The sequence below is a fragment of the Crassostrea angulata genome, chromosome 6, assembly GCF_025612915.1.
Source record: "Crassostrea angulata isolate pt1a10 chromosome 6, ASM2561291v2, whole genome shotgun sequence".
Lineage (NCBI taxonomy): Eukaryota > Metazoa > Mollusca > Bivalvia > Ostreida > Ostreidae > Magallana > Magallana angulata.
In genome coordinates this window covers 51,824,426-51,849,205 of record NC_069116.1, presented here as the reverse complement: position 1 = coordinate 51,849,205, position 24,780 = coordinate 51,824,426, and the positions used below count along the sequence as shown (strand labels likewise).

The 24,780-nt window shown below is 33.8% G+C and overlaps 1 protein-coding gene and 1 pseudogene across 2 annotated transcripts; both read left to right on the top strand.

The window, feature by feature from the left end:
- The first annotated feature begins 213 nt into the window (after window positions 1–213).
- Window positions 214–2,201, top strand: LOC128187596 (uncharacterized; annotated as a pseudogene).
- Window positions 2,202–13,848: 11,647 nt separating this feature from the next.
- On the top strand, window positions 13,849–24,780 carry LOC128186464 (uncharacterized). 2 transcript variants are annotated; one of them, XM_052856232.1, is made up of 7 exons: window positions 13,849–14,007; window positions 14,093–14,476; window positions 14,570–14,755; window positions 15,207–15,335; window positions 15,439–15,552; window positions 15,723–15,810; window positions 16,023–17,093. In XM_052856232.1, the coding sequence occupies exons 1-7, from the start codon at window positions 13,968–13,970 to the stop codon at window positions 16,156–16,158; spliced, it is 1,077 nt and encodes a 358-aa protein (XP_052712192.1). In that variant the 5' UTR covers window positions 13,849–13,967; the 3' UTR covers window positions 16,159–17,093. The 2 variants fall into 2 exon arrangements, with proteins under 2 accessions (XP_052712192.1, XP_052712193.1); XM_052856233.1 differs by lacking the exon at window positions 13,849–14,007 and adding an exon at window positions 23,483–24,780 and having other exon boundaries at window positions 14,083–14,476; window positions 16,023–16,142.

Below are 24,780 nucleotides of genomic sequence, written 5' to 3'. Positions count from 1 at the left end.
GCATGTTATGGTAAATTCTAACAGATATATTTCAGATGTTTCATGACTTATACTGTTTTCATGATTTTTTCCTTCTTTATATTTGAATGCTGAAAATAAAACTTTGAAACGTTTCCTCAATTACTAGTGCTCGACATGATTAAGTGATAAATCCGGTCTGTCCAATGAAAGTTTCATGTTGATGAAGAAATTTGCATAAAATTTAATCCTGGAAAACCCTGATTATTTTTACAGAAAGGGAAAAAATAACCATGTAGGAGTTTGGCATGACTTTCAAAAGAAAACATGCATATTTTCTTTATACTCATAATCATTAAATTTTCAGGTTAGTGAAAATTACGGTTCAATAACCAAATTGCCTTAAAATTTTAAATATTAGAATATTTATCTATCTGACCTTATGTTAACAGATGAAAGCGACACAGGCAGTAGGAATTCGAGTCACACAGGCTGCAAGACACTGTTAGATCATAACTTAGAGAAGACCACAATGGAGTGTCGTACAGAGGAGGTGATGTATGTAGAAGAACAGGTGTTAATATCGGGTCCTTTCTCCATTGACGGTTCCTTTAAAACCTGTTATGATGTATCTGAAAAAGGAGGATGTACAATGACTCTACCTCAGAACGAGACCCAGGGACGCGAAAATCTTTTTCCAATTGGAAGCTTTTGCAATCTACGAGTGGACTGTGTTTTGAACACCTAGCTATTAAAGATCCCAGACGTTCTGAATGATAGCAATTGCTCTTCACGTGTATTCAAATTGACTAGTTTTACATACACATGCATACAGAGTAAGTCAAATTGAATTGAAACAAATGATGAAATTGATTTAATATTTTCATATTAAAACTCTAATACTTTGACATTTTGATTCTGCATTCCAGAAAAACATATATATTTATTGAAGGAAGACACGAGTTTTTCGGAGAGAACCAGCGACGTGTATCTTGTAACAGACAGTTTCGGTGGCAACTTTAATTGTGACGTAGCTGGTCCTTTAAGCTATCTGTACTTGTTAGAATTAAAAGAGGCCACATTGTATGTCTCAAGAGATGGCCAACAATTATACAGTAAGATTACGTTTTTCAAACCAGGCTTGAAATTAATGTGGTAGATTACTGTTACCGTCTACAATCGCCCTCCTCTTCCTTTCCAAAAATAATCTACACCATGAAACATCGATTTGTTTTCTTGTTCCGAAGTGCTTTAACTTTCGTGAAATCAGTGTTCGGTATTGATAAGCAATAATAACTCATACTTTTTACCAACTTTTAAAATATTTCATCAGCGGTAAGCTGTTAGTAAATTTATCTGGATAAGCTTAGAGATAGTATTATTAATTGATAGTATAATTGGCGTTAGACGTCAAATCCTTCCGCATAATACATGTAATGCAAGCAGTTTAAACATCTACTTTTAATTGTATTAAAGGGACATGGTCACGATTTAGGTCAAAAATTATTTTTTTCGATTTTAATGTTTACAATGCCTTAGTAAGGCATTTTTTATAGGCAACCAAAATTTTAATGTCATTTGTTTAGTTAAAAGAGGCACAAGCAGGGCACGAGCCTTGTTTACATGACAAACAATTGTGAACCATGTATCTTGCTTATAACTCATCGACTGGCACCCAAATTTCATTTGATCATTAGAAATGCATTCCTAAAGCAATGTAAATAATAAAAACAGAAAAATAAAATTTGACCAAAATCATGACCATGCCCCTTTTATTGTACAGAACGATTATCGACAACACAGCCTCTTTAAAAAAACGCAGTGAGTTACGATATCATTAGCATAATATATAACGTTTCAGGCAACAACAAAAGAAACATATACGGAAAGGATATCAGTCTAATTGTAAAAAGCAGTAATTGTACTTCTTGCATGCACTCTCTTTACATATCCTCGGCAAGACAAGGGCGGATGTGGATACATCTAGAAGGTGAACTATGATAAATCATAGCAGTTTAATGATGCATACAGCTGATAAGTTTTGAAAAAACACGTATATGATATGATCTGATATTCTTTCGATTTCAGGCGATGATGTCTTTATTAATTGTGCTTGGCTTCAATCCAATCTCCATCTTGTCAGCACCAAGGAAACAACGATTGGTATGACTCAGATTTATTCATACACGTATCACTATGTCCACTGGTGTGTGACTGCCAGTCAATGTGTCGTGTCTCAATAGTGTAGTGGTAGGAGCGCTGACACAATGATGAAGGTTGGCAAAAGTTGGGGGAGGGGTATCTTATTTTTAATTTCAGCTGTATCCAATGATTCCGTAAGGAAAATCAATATACCACTGCGGTTTATTTATTTAGAATATCCCTTGCAGGAGAACATTTACTCATAATTGGTACATGTAATGTCGTAGAAGTTAAACGAAACCTTCGTGCAAAGGTATGTATACTAACATTTACACATGCGTAATCAGCAACCACACGCCACACCTACTGAAACAGCAATAACTAGGCAAGCACTTGACAAGAAAACAACTCGAATCCGACAATCACATTAAAACATTATATTTACATTTTCAACTGGGATTGTCTGTAATAACATAACGAATCAATTTTAAACCCTAAAACCCAATAATTTCATAAAACATGATTAACACAAAATGGGCGTTTTTATAGCATAACCGAAAAACATATTGGCTGCGCCGCGTAGAATACATGGCATGTGCTACAAAAAAATGGTGGTTTTAAAATAATGCTGTTTTAAAGTGAACAAATTGTAAATAATATAAATATAGGTTATAAGAAATCATTCTTTGAATATCATGAGGTGATAATTTCGGTCGGAGCGTGGTCAAATCTATCATAAAATACTTCGAACTTTATTGGATTTGACCACATCCCGACCAAAATTATCACCTCATAATACTCAAAGAATGATTCCTTATTCCTTAATAACAACCATGAACAATCAATACTACACATAAATGACCATGCACGAATGAATGAACGTCATTGAATGAATGAATAAATGAATGAATGAAAAGTTAATACAATACTACTTTTACTACTGAATAAATGTAATACGTATGAATAAAATCAAAACATGTTATAGTCACCCTGTGACATTCATGGAGTAATGTTTTCTAATATCTACATACAGTAAATACAAATTTTATGGATGATCACATCAGAGTTTTACAATCGAAAATATTTTAAAATGGAAAAGTTATTTCATAAAGAATGTAACAGAAAAACATTACCAAAACCATTCTTATTTTCATAAATTTCTAGTAAAACAACTTTCTACACAACACGATCTCCCTCCATTGAAATATAAAAAAATGATTTATCATGTACACGTACAAACAGATATTTAAACAATGATTAAAAATAAAACTTATAGTTACATAAAACATTATAATAACATGTAACAATAAAACATGTTTCATTTTTGGGGCAATATTTGTTCATTCTTTCGTAATTTCCTTACGGTTTGAATAAATTTAATGAAGCGGCAATTTAGGAAACAAAATTGTTAAAGCTAATACGCATTGTTTCCCTTTCAATTCAGTCAAATAGCTTAGTTACGGTCGCTACAAACCAACTATAAGGGGAGAGCCCTACTGATGGTTCACCACATAAACACCAAGCAAAAAACATTAAAATCCAGGCACAAATATTTTCAACATCATCATTAGATAGAGTGTATGATGTTCTGATATACAAATCGTCTCACGAGTGAAAATTGCTCTAGACTTTAGAACCTGGAGTGTGTATTTTTGAGAAACTGATTAAAATGGTCATACTTTATTACTTTCTTGTATTACCGCTTATTACTATGCTAGACAAAGTGTTGCAGTGGTTATGCACTCAGTGGGAATGGAACACGTGTTCAATATGCAGTTGACGAAGTAGGTCAATCCTTTCTCTTGCCAAAGGCAACACCCAGTTTTTTTTATAGTTTATTTGCTTCAATTATCAACACCCAGGGGTTTTTTTTTTATCGCGTACGGTTTATTTGCTTCAATTATCCAATTATTAATACATGCAATTATTAAGGTTTTCCGCTCTCAGCGGAAAACCTTACTATTATTCTGAAAAATTTTCAAATTTCTTATTATTTTTTTTTTCTTCTAGACGCCAACTTTGATCCTTAATATCTCGCTCGTTTGTTCACCGATTGTTTTGAAATTTTCAGGACTGATAAAATGCCGCGTGATGTTGTCGTTGCATATTTTAGTTGAGGAAAATCCATATCCGGTTTTGGGTTATTCCCCTTTTAGTAAAATTTAACGACTTCTTTTGTCCAGGGGGGTTTAGCTATAACGATGACTGGCAGAGTCTCAAAGATGGGCTGGTTTGGAAGCTAGTACATTGAATTTGTGCGAGATATATTTCATTTGTTATTTAAATGCAAATAAAAGGGGTGGTATAGATGTTGAAACAAAGGTAAGAAAAAAATTTAAAAAAATTCGCGTATTTTCCGTGTTAGTTTTCTACCTGATAAAAATTTGTTATAACATGTATTTTAAAAGTTCTTGGTCTTACTCAGACCTTTCATTCGGTATACCGAAAAAGGGGCTGGCCCCTATAATTAGGGAGTTAGAGGCGTCCAAAGTTTCTTGTCAATAACTTAAAAAGGAATAAAAATTTCTAATGCATTATTGAAGCAAAATTGTAAAGAAATTAATTTTGAATCCTTCCATAGTATTCAATTTAATGTTTTCGTAATTTATAGTCAGTATTTGCAGAAACAATTGTTGTCAGTTCGGTCCATTTTTGTGGGGGTGCGCACGTTTATGAGGTTATGAAAGGACTTCTTGTAATGTACTAACTGATACATGTAGCGCGCAAAAATAATTCCACATAAAATTCCCAAATGTTTTAATTCATATGTACATTTTCATTTCATAAAGATGAACCTCTCTGACCTTATTTTTGTTGTTTGTTTCATAACTGTGCCCCTGTCTATATTTAGATGCATTACGAGACTCAGGTAACCGATCGATAGGAGAGTCGCTAGCTGTATTCATGGCCGTCGCCTAGACGACAGTGTATGTGCTTGTAGAGCTGGACGTTCACGTTTAACACCCCACTGTGTTACTTTGAATTGTTTCAGTACTGGGCGATGTGTTAATAAAATGGTTCCAATACATGGTAATTAAACTCAAATTTTCTACAATACGTATACACGGCCGTCTTATAAAGCACAATGCGTTTTACTGACATGACAAATGTACGCGAACGCGGGATTGCTCCCGATAGAACATTTCTTTTAAAGCAAAAAAAAAAAAAAAATACTGATTTGCGATGGACATAATATAATTATCATCGTGGAGATGATTTTAAAAAGTGAATGTAATATTCGTATACGATAATATTTGAATCCTAATCCGCTAGTTTTAAGTTACGATTATTAGGGATATTAATTATGACTTGCCCCGCGTTTCACGTTTTTTACTTGCAAAACATCTACAAACGAAAATACCAAACAACCTTCAGCAGCAACTTATAAATTATTTATTCCATACACAATTCTAAAGAGGTAATTAAATAAATTTTATAAATGCTTTATACTTGTACTCGCTATCTTCCATGGAAAAAAGTGGCATGGAAAAAATGTTGTTCAATGTTCATCAAATACGCTGTAGCCTTAGCAATCGAAAATAATTAACAAACTGTATATTGATAGATTGACATATCAACAAACATTCAGACCCGCAATGTGTTTTTTTTTACAAGTTCTATAAAATGTAGACCTAATGACTGAATTATTTACCGTTTTCCGTCTGCGTTATTTTGAATCACGTGTGTACGTTATGTGTAGCCATATAGATGAACAATTTAAGTGTTTAATTTTTAAAAGAAATTGTGTACATGCAGAGCAATGCAATGCTAGGACAATTAAATTTCAACAATGTATATGGTGAGGCCGGTCGGACTGATACTGGTTCTGCTTGTTCTACAAATAGCGAATGTAAGACGAAGTGTTGGGGGTGTAATATTTTAAACAAATATAAGTATTGCTTTCTTAAAAGCTTGCATTACTCAACTTAGTATTTTATTGGAAGCATTCTTAGTTACCTTAGCTGCATATATGTACCAATGACAATGAACTTTATTCTCAATAAACTGTGTTTACAGTGCAGAGAAGATATATACAAAAATTACATTGTGAAGAAGGATTAGTACATGTACACGCTCGGTCTGTATCCCGGAAAAATTGACTACCATCCGAAATTTTTCATACAAGGTCTACACACTTGCAGCTAACATTACCTTTAAAAATACATTTTAGAATTTGCCGCTGTTTATAAATTCATTAAAAAGACGCGCAGAATCAAGTGGTAATATGTCGTTTGATATGGGATTTATGACGTCTATTTATATTGTTTTCATTAAAATTATTTCAAGCTTGTGGGTGGAATGAAATCAGTTTCACATGTTATATGACATAAAGATGTCCTCTCCCCACTTTTTCTCGCAGCAACTATTTTTTTAAAATTTACATACAAAAATTGAATTATCATGGAGTTGCCCCCCCCCCCCCCCCCCCCCATTTTGGTAGCATGTAAAAAAAATGGTATGAAAATCATGAAATTATGGGTGAAATTTTGACAATTTTGAAAAATTCAAAATTATTCTTCTTTTTTTCATTTTTTGCCTGTCAAGATTTGTTGGATGAGTTTGCCCCCCCCCCCCCCCCACTTTCAAAAACGATGCTACGTGTCTGGAAATTACTCATTTCTTTATTCCCTTCTTTAATAAACAAAACAAACCAACAAACATAACCGATCCAGATAAATATAATTACATGTATCAAAAATAAACTTCAAAAACTAACTACACATTCATCCGTCACCCACAATATTGCCTTTTCGATATTTGTCATCGTTGTAGACCCGTGTAACAATCTGTTAAGTAGGTGCTTGCACGACAAAGAACCCTTTGCTGATCTACATTTTCATTAACGCATACAAAGAAGAAATATATTTTGATTTATTTTTGAATTTCTTTTGATGTAAAAAAAAAAGAAAGAAGAAATTGGTTCTCAGTCTCTCTTTATGCCTGTTTGTTAGCGGTTAATCCAAGTTCATTTTAAATATCCTTTTGTAATTTAAAATATGCGATGTAATTTTTTTTTTCATGCAATATTTCGGATAAAGCAATGAAGAGTTGTTTCTTGAAATTTTATTAGACCATAAAATTGTAAAATGCTAACATTGAAAATTGTGCCCGATTTCTTTCTTTTTTTAAGGTAAAACTTTATTGATTCTTTGAGACAAACAAATTGACATAATCAATAAAAGTTTGACAATCTCTAACTGCAGGTCTGTAGCTTTTAGTCTGAAAAAGAATCGGATGTACGACCTAGGACACAGATCGTCCATCCGAATTTCTTGAAAATTGCCATTTCTTTCGTACGCGGACGCAATACTCACCGAGACTAAATGGTTCGTAAGTTTTAAGTTTTAACTGCTTTGAAAGATAATATTGGTTTTCTGATAATTATGAACATGAATTATTAAATAAAAATGGTTAAAATTACAGTAAAATTACCGGCACCGGTCTTCTCCATGCGCGGATCTAGAAGGGAAAGGGTTCCAGCCCCCCCCCCCCCCCCACCCCAGCGAAATTTCTTTCAATTACGTGTACATTATAAACTTACCAAATATGCCTCGGACATCCCTTGGCAAACTCAAAAAACTGTCTGACTTTTCAACCCCCACCCCGGAAAAATTTTCTGATCCGCGCATGTTCCCCCTCCTCGAAATACAAAATTATTCTTCAAAACCCCCTGTAAAATTTCCAGGATATCCGCATATATACTAAGAGATTCATTGGCGCTTGCGTTCGATAAAAATGCGTGTAAAACGTTTGCCAATGGTCTTTTTACCTTCGTACCGGGCATAACCATAGTCCCACTCTGTGAATAAAATGCGGCGAATCAAGCTAGAGACAACGTGTTAAGATCTGTATTTGCTTATAAACATGTAGTATCATCGTGCAAAATGTACTGTTCAATTATAATTTTTTTTTTACTTTACTTGTAAAATTCAACATCTGTTTCGTATAATTTTTTCTCACAGTTTATTTCTTACAAAGTTACTTTTTTATTTAGTGATTGACATGTACACTTTTCAGACTTAATATGTGATTTCAAAGAGACAGAGTGTCATGTCTCAAGGACTGTTTATCTCTTAAAACAACATTGTGCAATTATCAGATTTTCATTTCTTGGACATCAAAGACTCATTGAGTTTATTTAATTATTTTATATCTGTGAACCTTTCACTCAGCTTACTTATATCATTACCTGTCAATTTATACTCATTGTTAAGATTCTTATTGCCTGACGTACAATTGTCAATGCGCAGTCTGGAATACGGCGGCCAGCCCCGGCCACGTCCGACTCTCCCAGAGTTTTGAGTCCGGAGGCCACTTGTTTGTAACATGTCTGTCTGTTAAATTGTTATAATGTTGCCATCGTTGAGTGTCGTCCAATTAATGTGGAATCCTGCATCAATTGCCTGTTTATTTCTCTGGAACTGTATACTGGTGGACCTTCGGGAATACGGCAAACCTACCCTTCGTTTTAGCTTACAGCCCACAGCGCGCCACAACCTTATACCTTATACACTTTACGCCAACATTCCCTCACCCGGTTCGTACTGCACACGACCGATGCAGATCCAGACGAATTATCTAGCACCGTAAAATCTACGCGGTCACAGAAATATTATACAATTATTTAATGCTTGAGCAGTCAATAGACCAGAATTGTTTTCCCTTGGTGCAGGGAACAGCTCAGTATGATCTATGGTCTATTGACTGTTCAAGCATTACATTGCATGCATTACAACATCTCAAATTTAATAGTAGTTTAAACAAAAGAAGGGGGGCTTAAACCCATTAGATTTTAAATAGTCTTTTACCTTATTTGAGGCTTTAAAGCTGTTGATTATTTGATACTCCATTTTGATAACACTGAATTTAGTTTCACTAAAAACAACGTCTATGTAAAGGAATATACATTCCCTGAGAACTATCGAAAGGATGTACCTTTAAAATACCCGCGTTCTGCAATACGTTGCCGGTTCAATAGATTGCAGTCTATTGACCGGCGGTCCAATAGATCGCAGTCTATTGACCGGCGGTCTAATAGATCGCAGTCTATTGACCGGCAGTTCAAAATAGACGCAAATATTTAATTGGCAATAAAACAACAAAATCCGTTTGATTATGTAATGAAATACTTTGTTTCTCAGTGTTTGTACATCTAATATTGTACTATGGTCAGCTATAAATTTTTTGTAATACGTCACAAGTATGACGCAGCTACGACGGAAAACCTAATCGTTGCTTGCAACGAGCTCGTCTCTAGTAGTATATGTATTTAAAACTAGAAGTCAGTGCAACCTTGATTCGACCGATCGAAATTTTTCTGGACCGGTATATCTAACCCAGAAGAGTCAAGCAACGTTTAAAAATAATATGGTGACGAAATATTCCATGAATTTGTATCAGATTATAAAATACGTAACAGCGTTTGAATAATGACGATATTGGCATATTGCTTGATTTATCAGAAATAACGTATCCTTTTTTTAATTGAGAACAACGTCGTTGTGAAAGTAGTAACGTTGTTCATGTAGTTCTATGTGGTAAACACAGTAAGTTTTAAATACTACAGTAAAATCGCGATGTTGGTCTGGCGCAGGTTTTGGATGGAATCCAGAACGAAGTTCTCGCATTACCACTTGGCTTCGGGACAAATAATCACTTCGGAAGGCTGTCCTTCAGCAATGGGAAATACCGTCATTCAACGACAAAGGACGGTTTATGTTTGAACATGCCATTATTAATTATACAGTTTATTCCTCCTGTGTCAAATATTCTGATCAGATCCAACTCAAATGTAATTTTGTTATCAAACACCTGTGAATGATTACGTTTTTGGCCTATTGTTTGTGTACCCTAGCAGGGAGACGGTCGGGTATTTGTTTTTTATGTAGCAGGTATAATTCTGTGGAGAGTATCATGAACATGTTAAACAGAATTTAATAAAATCGAAGAATTCATAGATATAACATATGGCATACGTGAGTCTTTACTTAAACATTTCTCAAAGATGCTAGTGTCTTCACAAACAGATAGAATTAACCCAAAAGTTTTTAAAGGAGGCCTTTTCGTTCTATAACGAGTGGGAGATAATCATGTGATTGTTATTATAAAATTGTATTTGTATCAGATCAAACCAGTCAGCAGTGATATGATATAAGTAAAGTTTGACAAATTCGATTAGACAGCATTTACTCGAAAGATAGTAAATAGACGGTGCATGATCAGATTTCAAAAAGACGAAATAACATTAATACTACATGCGTTATATATAGAGCTTTAAACGGAAATTAGAATTATCGTTGTAACGGTATATTACATACAGTAAATATAAAACTTTAGTAAACAGATGCTCACTCCCAGTGTGGCAACATTTGAAAAAGATCCACATCAATGGGATATATGATTTCAAAAAATAATAATACTGGACGTTCCATACTTAAATTTTATTGATTTACTTATACATTGAATACGGATTCATCAAATCAACCATACAAACAATTTCTACTTTTAAGGTCGACTGCTTCTGAGTCAAATCAAAGTGGTTTTTTTCTTAAAAATATTGAAAGGAATAATGTCCACATTATTTGTTATGGGCATTTGAACAAATTTTGTTTGAACTTCTTAAAAGAATGCAATGCTGCTGCTCTTATTCGGAGTCGGAAAAATGGAATGAAACTATACTTAGATTATATGCATGATTCGATTTAGCATTAGCTGTATGAACATATAATCAGATTTCTGCGATTTCTAAAAAATTTGGGAGATAGCAATAGATTTTAATAAATCTTTGATGACAACAACAGAAAATTGTTCACAATGTTTGAATGCATACAAATGAATCAAACAAACCATACTAGTTATTCAATCGTTTTATGGATGAAAAAATGACAATTTAACAAACCGTCAACCATCTCCAAAATCCATAAAACGAAACACAAATTCAAAGCAGAGAAACATGGACCCCCCAATATATAGCAGTAGGATCAGTTGCCTAGGAGGAGTAATCATCTTCTGTTGACCACCAGGCTAAAGCTAGCAGCTACTTACAGCAGCCACAAAGCCCGTAGAAGCTAGCAGCCAATAAGGAAATTCATCAAAGTACTGAGAGTACTCGAACAGAATTTTTCTTTTACTTAATTACCGTTATAGTTTAATTGATATCAAGAAAATTTATACTTGAATAATTTCGCTGAGCATTGACAACTTCGAAGGCAGTAAAGCTCGCCTGGATAGAATTATAAATGTGTTTGTGTCTACTGAATTCAATTGAATATCGGTATTTGATAATATATGTACGTATGCTTAATCAAAGTACCGAAGAACTGATGAGAGTTGATTTTATCGATGTTTATATATTTTAAAATCAATGATATGTTATTTTGCAAGACAAGTACAGGTAGTTTCTAATTTGTATTTGAATTACGCACATTTTTATAATATGAATTTTTGGACCTTTTTCGACACAAGAATGTTGATAAAACCCCATATGAATCATGTTACGTGTAAGTAATATTTAAAGATAGAATAAATTCAATCAAACTATGTATCAGTGATAGAAATATTTCTGGAGAATTTATGGATCCAAGCAATATTGAACTCTCGTCTCGTTCAACCAAACGCTCGGCTATCGCCGTTAATCTCCGACAAGCAAAAGAGACTCTCTGCTTGTCGGAAATTTACGGAGACAGCCGAGCGTCGAGTTGAACGAAACTATATTGAACTCTGGCGTAATAATACATACAACCACAAAAAATATCTAAATTGTTCGTACCATTTTAATTCTGACTTTTCCAGAAAATTAATAATGATCTCCGAGACTGTTTACTCCTCTCCAAAAAACACATGCATCGAAATCATAAAAATACTCGTATTGTTACTAAAGTGGAACGATCAGACAATTTACATTGTGATTTTTATTCTCATTAAAAAACTAGTCTCAATCGCAAACCGAAACGAAAGATATTATACATGAATTTAGTATAATTCAGGGCAGTGTAAGGGACTTTTAGGGCTATTATTTCCCGGTCTCAAATTTGGACTGTAGGGTACCACAAAGTGGCTCCCAGGGGTTAGTGCTCATTTGGTGGTACCACTACAGCCCAAATTTGAGACCGGGAAATAGCCCCATATGCCCTCTACACTACCCTATTATTCGTTGTTGCTTTGTTGCACACTTCAAAGATAAAAGAGATAATGGCCCGCCTTTCACCCCTATATCATTGTTAAATGCTAAAATATGACAAAGTTCAGGTGAGCTAACTGAACCCTTGTAAGGGTCATATGTGCACTCTAACGCTTATTATGAAACATGGCTGAAACAAAATAATCCCAAGTTCACCTGAGGATTGTTGCCGTATTTGACTGCGACAGATGATAATTTTTTATGAGAATAAAATCACAATATGCTAGGCGGTTTTTTTTTTGTCTCATATTCGTATTAATAAGATGTCTTTTTAAATTTTAGATTGATGTTGTTTCCGGGGGGCGGGTAAATTTTTAAGCACGCACATGTTTAACTTCGATATCGATGTAAACAAATTATCTTGCCACACTTGGCTTAATGTTTTTATTGTATGCGTCTTGTGTTGTGTTTGTTAGATTTTTTGTTTGTTGTGGGGGTGGGGGCTACTTAAATGTATAGTAAGTATTGTATGTTTTATCAAAAGGTTTTTTTCCAAACGCTCGCTTTCAATTAACAACGTTTATATGTGTTTTCGTTAGAATATACAGCGAATATCGATGTGTGCCTTTTAATTTACTTTCATCATAAATTCATCATGTCTTATATATCATTATACCCGAAAAGACAAATTTCATTTCTATTCAACAAAGACGCATTCATAACTTTGATCCAGGCGAGCTTTAGTGCCTCCGAGGTCGTCAATCCTCGTACAAATTATTGAGCACTAATTATCTTGATATTAATTAAAATATGCCGATAATAACGTAAATTATAATTTTTTGTTCAGTACTCTCAGTACTTTGATGAATTTCCTTATTGGCTATTAGTGGCTGCTGTTGATGGTTGCTAGCTTCAGCCTGGTGGTCACACGCGCCGCACGCCCAAAGTCATATCGGTAAAAATGTCATTATCGACGGGAAAAATGTCGTAATTTGGAAAAAATATCATGATCGGGAAAAACGGAGAAAAATCCGTGGACAATTCGGTATTCAATCAGAGCAGGGCAATCACGGACCTCTGGAAAACCTCACAGGCAGGATCAGGTGCCAAGGAGGAGTGAGTATCCTCTGCTGACCGGTCACACCCGCCGTGTGCTCTTTGTCATAATCGGGGAAAAAACGGAAAAGTCCCTAGACAATTAGGTGATTAATTATGGTCCAACAATTAGTATGAAAAACGTCAGTCAGCATGCGACCCAGTGAAAGATTGTATTTGTTGACAAGGCTTGTTATGAATGATGACAGCTGATCTCCATATCTACTTGGGGATTTTTTTGGCCTACATATAACACTAACGAAAAAATATGATTTTCAATTATTTATTATTCAATTTCAATTTCAACAATTAAGTAACTATTAATATCAAGCATATCCCCTACTTCGAATTCAGGCATGTTATGGTAAATTCTAACAGATATATTTCAGATGTTTCATGACTAATACTGTTTTCATGATTTTTTCCTTCTTTATATTTGACTGCTGAAAATCAAACTTGAAAACAAATTAAGTCTTCGTTTCCTCAATTACTAGTCCTCGACATGATTAAGTGATAAATCCGGTCTGTTCAATGAAAGTTTTATATTGATAAGGAAATTCGTATAAAATTTAATCCTGGAAAATCCTGGTTATTTTTACAGCAAGGGAAAAAATAACTATGTAGGAATTTGGCATGACTTTCAAAAGAAAACATGCATATTTTCTTTATACTTATAATCATTAAATTTTCAGGTTAGTGAAAATTACGGTTCAATAACCAAATTACCTTATAATTTTAAATGGTAGAATATTTATGTATCTGACCTTATGTTAACAGATGAAAGCGACACAGGCAGTGGGAATTCGAGTCACACAGGCTGCAAGACACTGTTAAATCATGGCTTAGAAAAGACCAAAATGGAGTGTCGTACAGAGGAGGTGATTTATGTAGAAGAACAGGTGTTAACATCGGGTCCTTTCTCCATTGACGGTTCCTTTTTAACTTGTTATGATGTATCTGAAAAAGGAGGATGTACAATGACTCTACCTCAGAACGAGACCCAGGGACGCAGAAATCTTTTTCCCATTGGAAGCTTTTGCAATCTACGAGTGGACTGTGTTTTGAACACCTCGCTATTAAAGATCCCAGACGTTCTGAATGATAGCGATTGCTCTTCACGTGTATTCAAATTGACTAGTTTTACATACACATGCATACAGAGTAAGTCAAACTGAATTGAAACAAACGATGGAATTGATTTAATATTTTCATATTAAAACTCTAATACTTTGACATTTTGATTCTGCATTCCAGAAAAACATATATATTCATTGAAGGAAGACACGAGTTTGTCGGAGAGAACAAGAGACGTGCATCTTGTAACAGACAGTTTCGGTGGCAACTTTAATTGTGACGTAGCTGGACCTTTTAGCTATCTGTACTTGTTAGAGCTAAAAGAGGCCACATTGTATGTCTCAAGAGATGGCCAACAATTATACAGTAAGATTTCGTTTTTCAAAGCTTTCAGGCAATTACAGTTTACTGTTACATTCGACATTCTTTCTCCCCCCCCCCCCTTATCCAATGGAAACGCTATCAAAGATGAGTTTTTCTCCTTGGAAGAGTTTTCCAGCTTTGTCGCAAAATATGAGGTCATGAAATCAGAGTTCGATGACTATTGTATGATGTGGAACGAAATCACATGATTTACCATGTCAATGTTTCATCTTTGCTTAGTGAACATAATTTACATATGAAGAAAATGATTGACAATCTTATTAGAATGAAATGTTGAATCCACTCACATACATGTACTCGCAGCACGGGAGCAGATCCAGCTTCCAAATAATTAGTTTAATATAATTGTATAGACCATTTGTTAACCCCCAGCCTCTTCAATCGTGAGTAGTTGACCCGTTTCTTATATTAAAAGCATCATGTTGCATTTCAGAGAACGATGATATGGACATATATGGAGAAGATATCGGCTTGTATGTAAACAGCAGTAATTGCACTACATGTATGTACGCGTTAAACATATCATCAGCACGAAAAGGACGGATGTGGCTTCATCTAAAAGGTCATGATTGAGAAATCTTTAAAGGAGTAATGAGTATGTCTTGATTAATGGGAAAAAAGTCCCAGAAAACATAAAATTTGATTTGATATTCTTACGATTTCAGGCGATGATATCATAGTTAATTGTACACGAATTCCGTCCAGTATACATCCGCTCGTAGCCACGGAAAGAACAATGAAGATGACGTTGTCAAACGATGATGTACCTTACACGAAAGGTATGACGTAATATTTATGATAGCTGAAAGTACATTTAATTAAAGCGGAGATATAATTAAACACATGACACATAAGATGTGGTTTATTTTCTATTTATTTTACTGGAACTGGAAAATGATTTGATCTTATCTTTGATATTTTTGTTGTTATTTCCATTTTTATTCATCAGGTTATAATTCTCGTCTGTTCGTTCTGCTGGTGTCTGGTTTGGTTTTGGCCTTAGTTTTAATGGCTGGACTTTACGTCATGCAAAGAAGGTAATTACGAAAAAATTCAGGCTTTTATCTTCTTTTTTTTATTTAAGTGCTGTATTATATTTCAGAATTTCAGAATTCAAAAACGTTATAGGCATCGCAAATACTAGTACTTTAGCAATTACTGTAGCAAGTGCTAAATTAATAAAATATCTATTGTTACTGCAAACCTGTGATTCGTATTTCGAACTAACAGGTACTATCATAAATTTTAGAAATTACCTTAAGAAGTTGAACAATTCGGATCAACAAAATGATACAAGGATATCGAGCGAGTTCAGCGTTCACGTGACCGATGCGGCTGAGAATGCCAACATCTACTCGGAAATCTCTCCTATAAGGAGAATCTAGCTGTCCCTTGGATTTGACTCGCAAATTTAAAGTGAATTTTACCAAGCTACAAGAAAAAAACCCTGATGTTTTACAGGACTTAAGTAGTTTTATTAACAAAACATGTAGTCAAAAGTTATCTAATGAATTCCGGCTAAAAATTAGTTTTGTCATTATTATCATTAAAGGTCCAACGTTTGTCAAGGTGATTTTTTTTTTAAAATTGATTTAACTTGATTTCATGAAATCAAATAATAATGGAAAACATGTGACAACTTGAGTTAGAGAAGGAAATATCTTAACAAATTAAATATCATAATTAACAATTACTGCATAGAATTGATACCGAACAATTATAAACTCGAACTCTCACTTATACCACTTTAACAGCTCAAGTATAGTTTAAGGTCTATTGAAACTGATTTCAATGCAAACTATATTTATGCAGATCCAGTAATGTTAATTAATATGTCCAAAAGACAGATTGCTTTGTAAAAACAAATATAGTGTATTTCATCTCCTGTGTAGTTTTCTCTCCTATTTTTTAAGGAATGTTTTAATGCATGCACATCTGCTGGTGAAAACGAATCACGATTCGATCTTATCAGTTTTAATAATTTTTTCTGCTAATTATGAATTCATCAAATGCATTATTTTGCGATGATTACTTTATTAAATGATAACATGTATTTTGATTATTATCGATTACGTAGACAGTGATGTACACTGCCTTATACTTAATATGCTGCGTGTTGTATTTCTGATTGGTCGAAGCTCGGCTACATTGAAACGACGGAGTAAGCGGGATGACGTAAGACTTTCAAAAAGTTGATCCTTATCTATTTTATACAAATGGTTGTCTTTCACGAATTTATCGTTTGTTATAATGTGTTCATGACTTTGTACTCAATCAACAACAGTTCAAAAATGTAACTTACGCAAGAATGGATGCGAGTTTGCCGGCTTTTTTGTTGTTGTTTTTTTTTTTTTGGGGGGGGGGGTTTAAATTGGTGGGTTTTTTTCTTGTTTTTTCTTTCTTTCTTTTTTCTAAGCAAACTGATCAACAATAACAATGATTTACGATTGTAAAGTTTCGATCCCTTCATATTGAAATAATTGGACAGAGATTCAGAGAGAAAATTAGACATATATGACATCATGATTAATGTTAAATGCGTTAAATATAGCTGTGCTATTTTAAACCCAAAGGCACTTTATGCATACGTGCTTTGATAGAATCAGCTCCTAGAAAATGGTATAAATAAGTCCGATGAATTGATAAATATTAAACTTTTGATGTAACAACTGCTTGATCAGAGAAAAGATTTTAAAATTCATGTATGAAGTGAAAGTGGCTGATTTTTTTTTTCAGAGAGAGAGAGAGAGAAAGAAAGAGAGAGAGAGAGAGAGAGAGAGAGAGAGAGAGAGAGAGAGAGAGAGAGAGAGAGAGAAATTTCTATCGTTATCGTCTTTTAAAACAATATGAGCTGCAATTTTTATTTAGATATTTTTATTTCAAGACAATGAAATTTTCTCATAAAATGACAAAAATATCCTGGTTTTTAAATTTCTATTAGTTAATTTCCGTGGGAAAAGCAGTTAAGAAGCCTTATTTGGAGCAAAACTGAATTATAATTGTCGTCCTGTACAAAAATTGATCTGCTATGTAATCCTTAGCAGAGAAATCTTTCTTCTGACAAATGATTATGATTTTTTTTAAATTATAGTTATTAAAATAGTTTAAGTTACATGCAGATTTATCATACTATAGTCTGTCCCAAGTTATTGCTTCCATTACTTTTTGATGATTTTTAATAAAAATACACATACCTGTGAAAGAAATACAATTGAAATCGATGAAAGGGAATATATCCAAGATATCTTCATTCAACAATTATCCCTATTCACTCATAAAATTTCACAGGAACGAAAACAATTTTCTTACGGAGATTTATAATGGGAAATGTTTACATCTTTTCTCCATTCGGAATACACTCGGAATACATCGCGCAATGTTTTAACGTTATCATCCGGGCTTATTAATGGCTGATGCAATGCAAAATCTCCGTAGACTTTCAATTTTGGGATGTGGATTGAAACCTGAAGCGGTAGAGGGGGCGTTTCAAAACAGATAATCTGGACATTTTTCATATTAGTGGATGGACCTAGTTTGAGCACAAAAGTATTTACTATAATTGAAATATCAAGCAAAAAGTGGTGGAAGCAAAAACTCGGGACAGAGTATAGCAGGTTTTTTCAGCAAAATAAAATTCTTAAAAAATGCAGCACATATTGCTTTAAATGGTAACGCAAGCGGTCAGGTTAATGTCTAAATAATCTGAATTTGATACATTGATTGTAAAATATACATATGTATTTACATCTACCAAGTCTTATTTTCTCTATTTCTTACGAAATCTTATAGTTAATTTATAGCCCTACAGAAACAGCCAGACTGAAATCTAATCTTGTTTAAATGTCCAATCAGACAGTGAGGTTAATCCCTAAACCTTCATTAATGTTAAACTAAGTGTACGATAAGTTAACTTTTAAAAATTAAATAATTTACATATTTTTATAGTGGGTAATACTACAAAGTCTGTAGCTCTTAATGCGAATCCGGTGTTGTATAGCAGTTTTCCCCCATAGTAGCTTTTCCCCCACGGAAAACCTACTATATAGTAGCCTTTCTCCTCGGGGGGAAAAGCTACTATATAGTAGCTTTTCCCCCATAGTAGGGTTTCTCCTTCACGTTTTTGGTTCAGATTTTATAAAAAATATTTATGGAAATCCAGTAAGGATTAAAATCATTGTTTCTACACTCCCAGGTTGCATACATGTATATCTGCATTCATCTGTACAGGTTAAGTTTCGTTTTGCCGATTTATTATTTCTATAGACAATGCTGAAAATTGAACATGTGTGTAATGGAATTACACATAAAACTTAATTTAGGTAATTTATTGAAAAAAGTACTTGGTTTTACAAGTTATACACTTATAATTCTGTGTTCTGAAATTGTATTAAGCGAGAATGTTTTAAGAATTTTTTGATAAATCTATCAGACTGTCAGTTTGTGAAAATATCATCCAGGCTAAACCTCTGTTTTAGAGAAATTTTGTTTCCCATGTTTCAGAGCCCGATTTTTAAAATCCTATTATAATGATTATAGTGCATATTCTTTAGGGTCCAATGTCTCATAAACTAGAGATGACCATATCACCATATTTTTATAGACTCTGAAAATTTCAGTCCTCAGGGTAGGGGCCCTTGATGTTTCAGGGCCCGATGTTTAAAACCCCATTATAATGATTGAATAGTGTTCTATAAGTGGGGACCCGAATCTCAAATTCTAGAGATGACCACTTAACCATATTTTCACAGTGATAGTGGTATACCACTAGTAGATGACACCGAAAATTTTAGCCCCCATGCAGGGTAGGGGCCTTTTGTTGTTTTCGAGCCCGATGTTTGAAATCCAGGTATAAAGAATATGTATTTTTTAGGGCCCCATATTTCAAAAACTATAGATGACCACATAAACATATTTTTATGGTCATTTAATAGTAAAAACATCAATTAAAAATACACAATCACTCATATATTTCTTTATCAAAATGATCGAAAATTACGTTTAATTCTGCTTTTCTTTTTAAATTTACGAACAAAAATGTTTAAAAAGGTACGCGGGCAAATTCATTATTCTTCAAAACATTTAATCAATTCATAAGATGACTTATGATATAATAAATACTAGATAGATAAATCAATAAACTTTTATTCATAAAAGGAGAAACCGAAAATCAAAAATAAATAACCAACCTAAGCGCATATACGACTTTTTTTTACTTGTTAGTTGATTAGAAGAACAAGCTTATATTTAATAAAGTCAGCTCATCACAATAGATGTGTTGGTTGTTTGTTTTTTGGGGTTTTTTTGTTTTTTTTGTTTTTTTTTAATTACCCTTGTTTCATTGTTCGCAGAAATAATATGGTACACAAGTAAATCTTTATTGCAAAAATATGAAACAAATAGTATAAGATTTTTAGGTAATTGAATCGTATATCTTGATTTATATGACATCGTTTTCAAAATTGTATACTTATAAATCACGTTGCAAACTTAAAAGTGGAAAAATTAACAAATAGTGAGTGACAATATATACATAAGGTTAGTTCAGGATCCATTTCACATTTTCCAAAGTAACCAGCAAAGATACCGACATTGTTCTGGTTGTAAAGACATTTCATTTTTTTTTTACATCATAAAATCTCGCGTTTCGTAAAAATGTGCTTAAAAAGAAATGGTAAACACTAACTTTACACATGCTTTTAATACATAATTAAAATACCCCTTACCCATGATTTAGAACCCCATCAATCAAAGTAAAACTAAAACATATATTTCAGTTTCTCATCATATCATTGCGCCCCGTCTCCCATTTGATATTTAGAAGAAGATATTTATAATATTTTTTAAGATCGTCAATTCTAACTGTATTAATTTAAAATTGATAGCCTTTCGGAGGAAGGGAGTAATACATTTCCACTTTTTATTCCCTTCCTCTACAAAATTAAGTCAAGATTGGTCAGTTAGTTCCCTGGGAGAAGCTTATACATTAATAGTAATTCATTGGAAAATTAAAGTTCCAAACCGGCGTATTTTCACTCAAATGTGTTCTCACGTGTTCATAACGTCGAGGTCAAAACTGTAAGCATCGATTAGATGAAAAATATAGAGGTATTCCGAAATCCGTGTAAAAGGTGTTCCAAAAAGGCGTGAGAACAGGTAAAATAAACGATGATGACACATGAATGTTATGAAGGCGCATGCCTTAGTTCATATTTGGGGTTGAAAAACCATGTATTTTATTTAATAAATGCCATAATTATCCTCTTTTATGAGAAATTAATATCATATCAGTTATTGCAAATTATTGTCACGAATGGTCCGCCATAAACATGGCCGGAAAGTAAAAATGGGGGAAAATCCACTATTTAGTAGGTTTTCCGTGGGGGTAATCTGGCTATAAAAAGGGGGAAAGCCCACTATATAGTCAGCTTTCCGTGGGGGAAAAACTGCTATATAGCCATTTTTCCGGGGGGAAGAACTGCTATATAGCCATTTTTCCGGGGGGAAAGATGGCTAGGGGGAAAAGGCACTATATAACACCGGTCAGTTTACATGGAGCTCCACCTGCACGTGATTTACGTATGTGTCTAGAGTATGTAATGTATCCTTTAATTATATAATTCATTAATTGAAACCAACATGATATCTTAAAAGAATTGATTTTAAAATAACGTCCTAACCATTTTAAAGGGATCTAGATTGATAAATTCAAATTTTCTTATGCTTTTTGCAGAAAATTTAGTATTTTTTCAATTTTCTTTTCTGAGATTTGATGTTAACAATCCAATACATGTAAAAGATTTATGTGAATATTGTACAAAACATAATGTATAGTAGAGCTAAAATATCAGTTATCTTAATTTTGGTTTATAAAGTTGTTTTATTTTTAGTTGTCAAAAAACTATTTCAATCATATGTTTGTCTAAAAGTGCAGGTGAGTTTGCATTAATCAGTATAGGTTTCTTCAACACTTGACAAAAATGACATCAGAAAAACTTTGGAATAAGTCCGGCTTGTTTTCAATGAAATGTGTAGTGGGAGAATACGAGGGTCATTCAAAAAATACAAAGACTTTTGTCAGAGCTATGTTACTTAATGTCATATCCTTACTAAATTTGGTAGATATAATTTAGCAATAGTTTCAAACAATTTGCAAGATAAAAAGTTAATAAATTCCTTTATTTCTAAGAATTATTTAGAATCTAATCCTGCAAAAATGAGGTCACGGTGCACGGTCAAAATTTGTGTTATGTCAACAAAAAAATATATATTGATGAAAGTAATATCTCTATAAATAGGGCTTAAAACTAAATAATATTGAAACCTCAAATTAAGTTTTGTCTTGGTTATCTAAGTTCCAAATAATGAAGGTATATATTGTTTTGTCGAACAGATATTAGTAACTAAAGACAGATAGTCCTCTTTAGAATTGACTAAAAACATCGACGTCGCCGGACGTCACGGCGCAACGAGAGGTACAAACAAAATGGATTTAACCCAGGAAAAAGCCGACACAAGCTGTGAAAATGCTCAATGGTGCAAAAAATAAGTCAGCAATTATTTGCAAGTTTGTGTTTAACTGTAATAAATTTTGTGGGGGTGGTGGTAATTGTATTTTGAATATAAAACAGTCCGAAAGAGGGTAGAATATCTGTAAATATTGGGTCAAAAAATAAGTAACGTCAACCGACGTTCAGGGTAATCCTTACTGTAAACTAAGAGATACACGGATAAAAAAATGAAAACTTTGAAGAACTGACTTATGATTCTCGAACAAATGTGTGCAAATAAGATGTTAAGTGGTTCAGTGCAATTTTAAATTGAAAGGAGAAAGGCACAAGAGACTAAGCGCGATCTAAAGATTGGGTATATCTATAAACTGTGCGTGTTTAATCTTGACGTCATGTTTTGATCGTTACTGTGGGCCGTGGTGACAAAACATGTTGTTTTTAAAAAGGGGTAACAAAAATACCGTCTCATCAAATGGACTAAAACTTTGCATATCAATAACATAAGTGTTGGTGCACAGATCAATCTGTTAAGTATGACTTTCATGAAAAATATATGATAGACAGCCACATTATCTTCGTATTTTTTGATTGACCCTCGTAAATTGACAATTGTGTGACTCGTTAATGTATTCATGCATAATGATAATATATTTCCATTCAACGCATATATTTATGTAAAGCAACTCCATTTTTGCATATTTTAACATTTAGTAGGTCTTAGTAAATTCTAAGCGGTTCATAAAAGAAAAATCTGTTTAACGGGAAAAATATTTCAACCTATTTCATTTCTTTTTTATGACGTAAAAGAAACATCCGATTATAAATACATACAACTCTTAAGCAGACGTATGAAAATTTTGGAAGAGCATATTTTGTAAGGCATATGGTTTAAGGTAGGTGGTCTGTAGTTCTAGTTTAATTTTTGAGAGAGAGAGAGAGAGAGAGAGAGAGAGAGAGAGAGAGAGAGTTCAAAAAATTAAGAATTACTGGTACCTGAAACCAAGTAACGTATATATATAGCATGTAGTTGTATTAAGAGTATTATATGTAGTGCATTTCAATCTTTATTTCCAATCATTAAAATAAATTAGCACACCTCACCTGAACCTCCCACGTGTATTTTTTTTCATGATCAATGTTTACTCAAGAAATACGCCGTTAATTTTATTTGTGAGAAAAGTAATTCCTTATCGTTATTTCAGATGGCTTCTCTTGAATTTGACATTGACAAAGGTACTATTCTGTCCAGAATTGACGAAGTTATATTGTCGGTACTTCAGCAAATAAACGATAATAAACCACCGGCTTTAAGTCATTTTAACCGATCCACCTGGCTTAACGTATCTTACAATGAAAATATTGGTCTCTGTGTCAATGACGCCATGAAGATGACGTCAGTACGTTTTGACTCCAAGCAATCGATCAAGAAGTTCACATTGATGATGAAATTGCTGTCGATGATTTACCGTCTAATCCAGACAGGTAGTTTCTGCACTAAACGTGATCTTTACTATCAAGACACTACGCTGTTTGGAAACCAGACGGCATTAGATGAAGCGCTGGAAAATGTGTCCTGTATGATACAGGTGCCAAGATGGCGTCTGCACGTGCTTGCTACCTCTAAAGGATGCATTGCAGGTAACCTGTGTTTCCACGATGTTGACGGTAATTATGTTGATTGTAGCCAGACCAAAGCAGGAATCCAAGTACCGAGCCACATAGAGGGCCTGGAACATATCCAAACGGACGCAGATCATGTCTTAGTCGTAGAAAAAGATGCCATATTTCAGCGGTTACTGAGTGAAGGCTTTTGCGAACGCATGCGACCATGTATAGTAATTACGGGCAAAGGTTTTCCTGACATGAACACCAGGATGCTTCTTAATCGATTGTGGAGGGAGTTTTCCCCTAAATTTTACATCCTGGTGGACGCTGATCCGTACGGAATAGAGATTATGACCGTGTATAAGTACGGTTCCCGTTCCCTGTCCTTTGAGGCCCCCATGCTGACGGTTCCCGGCTTGGAATGGCTCGGAGTTCTACCAAGCGACATACAACGACTACGCCTTAAGGAGGATAGCCTTATAGACTTTAAGCTTTCAGACAGGAACAAAATATCTGATATTTTGGCTCGACCGTATATTTCCAAGTCACAGTTGTTGTACAAAGAATTAAATGTTTTGTTGGATCTTGGCAAAAAGGCTGAAATCGAGAGCCTCGATTCCATATCAACTTCCTTTCTAACAAACGTATACCTTCCGACCAAGCTAAAACACGGGTGTTCATAAAAGAAAACCCAGCTTATTTTGTGGCCCATTGTATATCGATATTTACTGCGAAAATAACGTTGGGTTTTACCGGGTATATATAACGTATACCATTTTCATGAATGAGTTTTGAAATAAAATTCTCAATTTTTGACGTTTCTCTAAAAGGCGAGTTTATCCAAAATTGTGTCATATTCGAATATCATTTCTGGCTTATTTTATCTCTGAAATA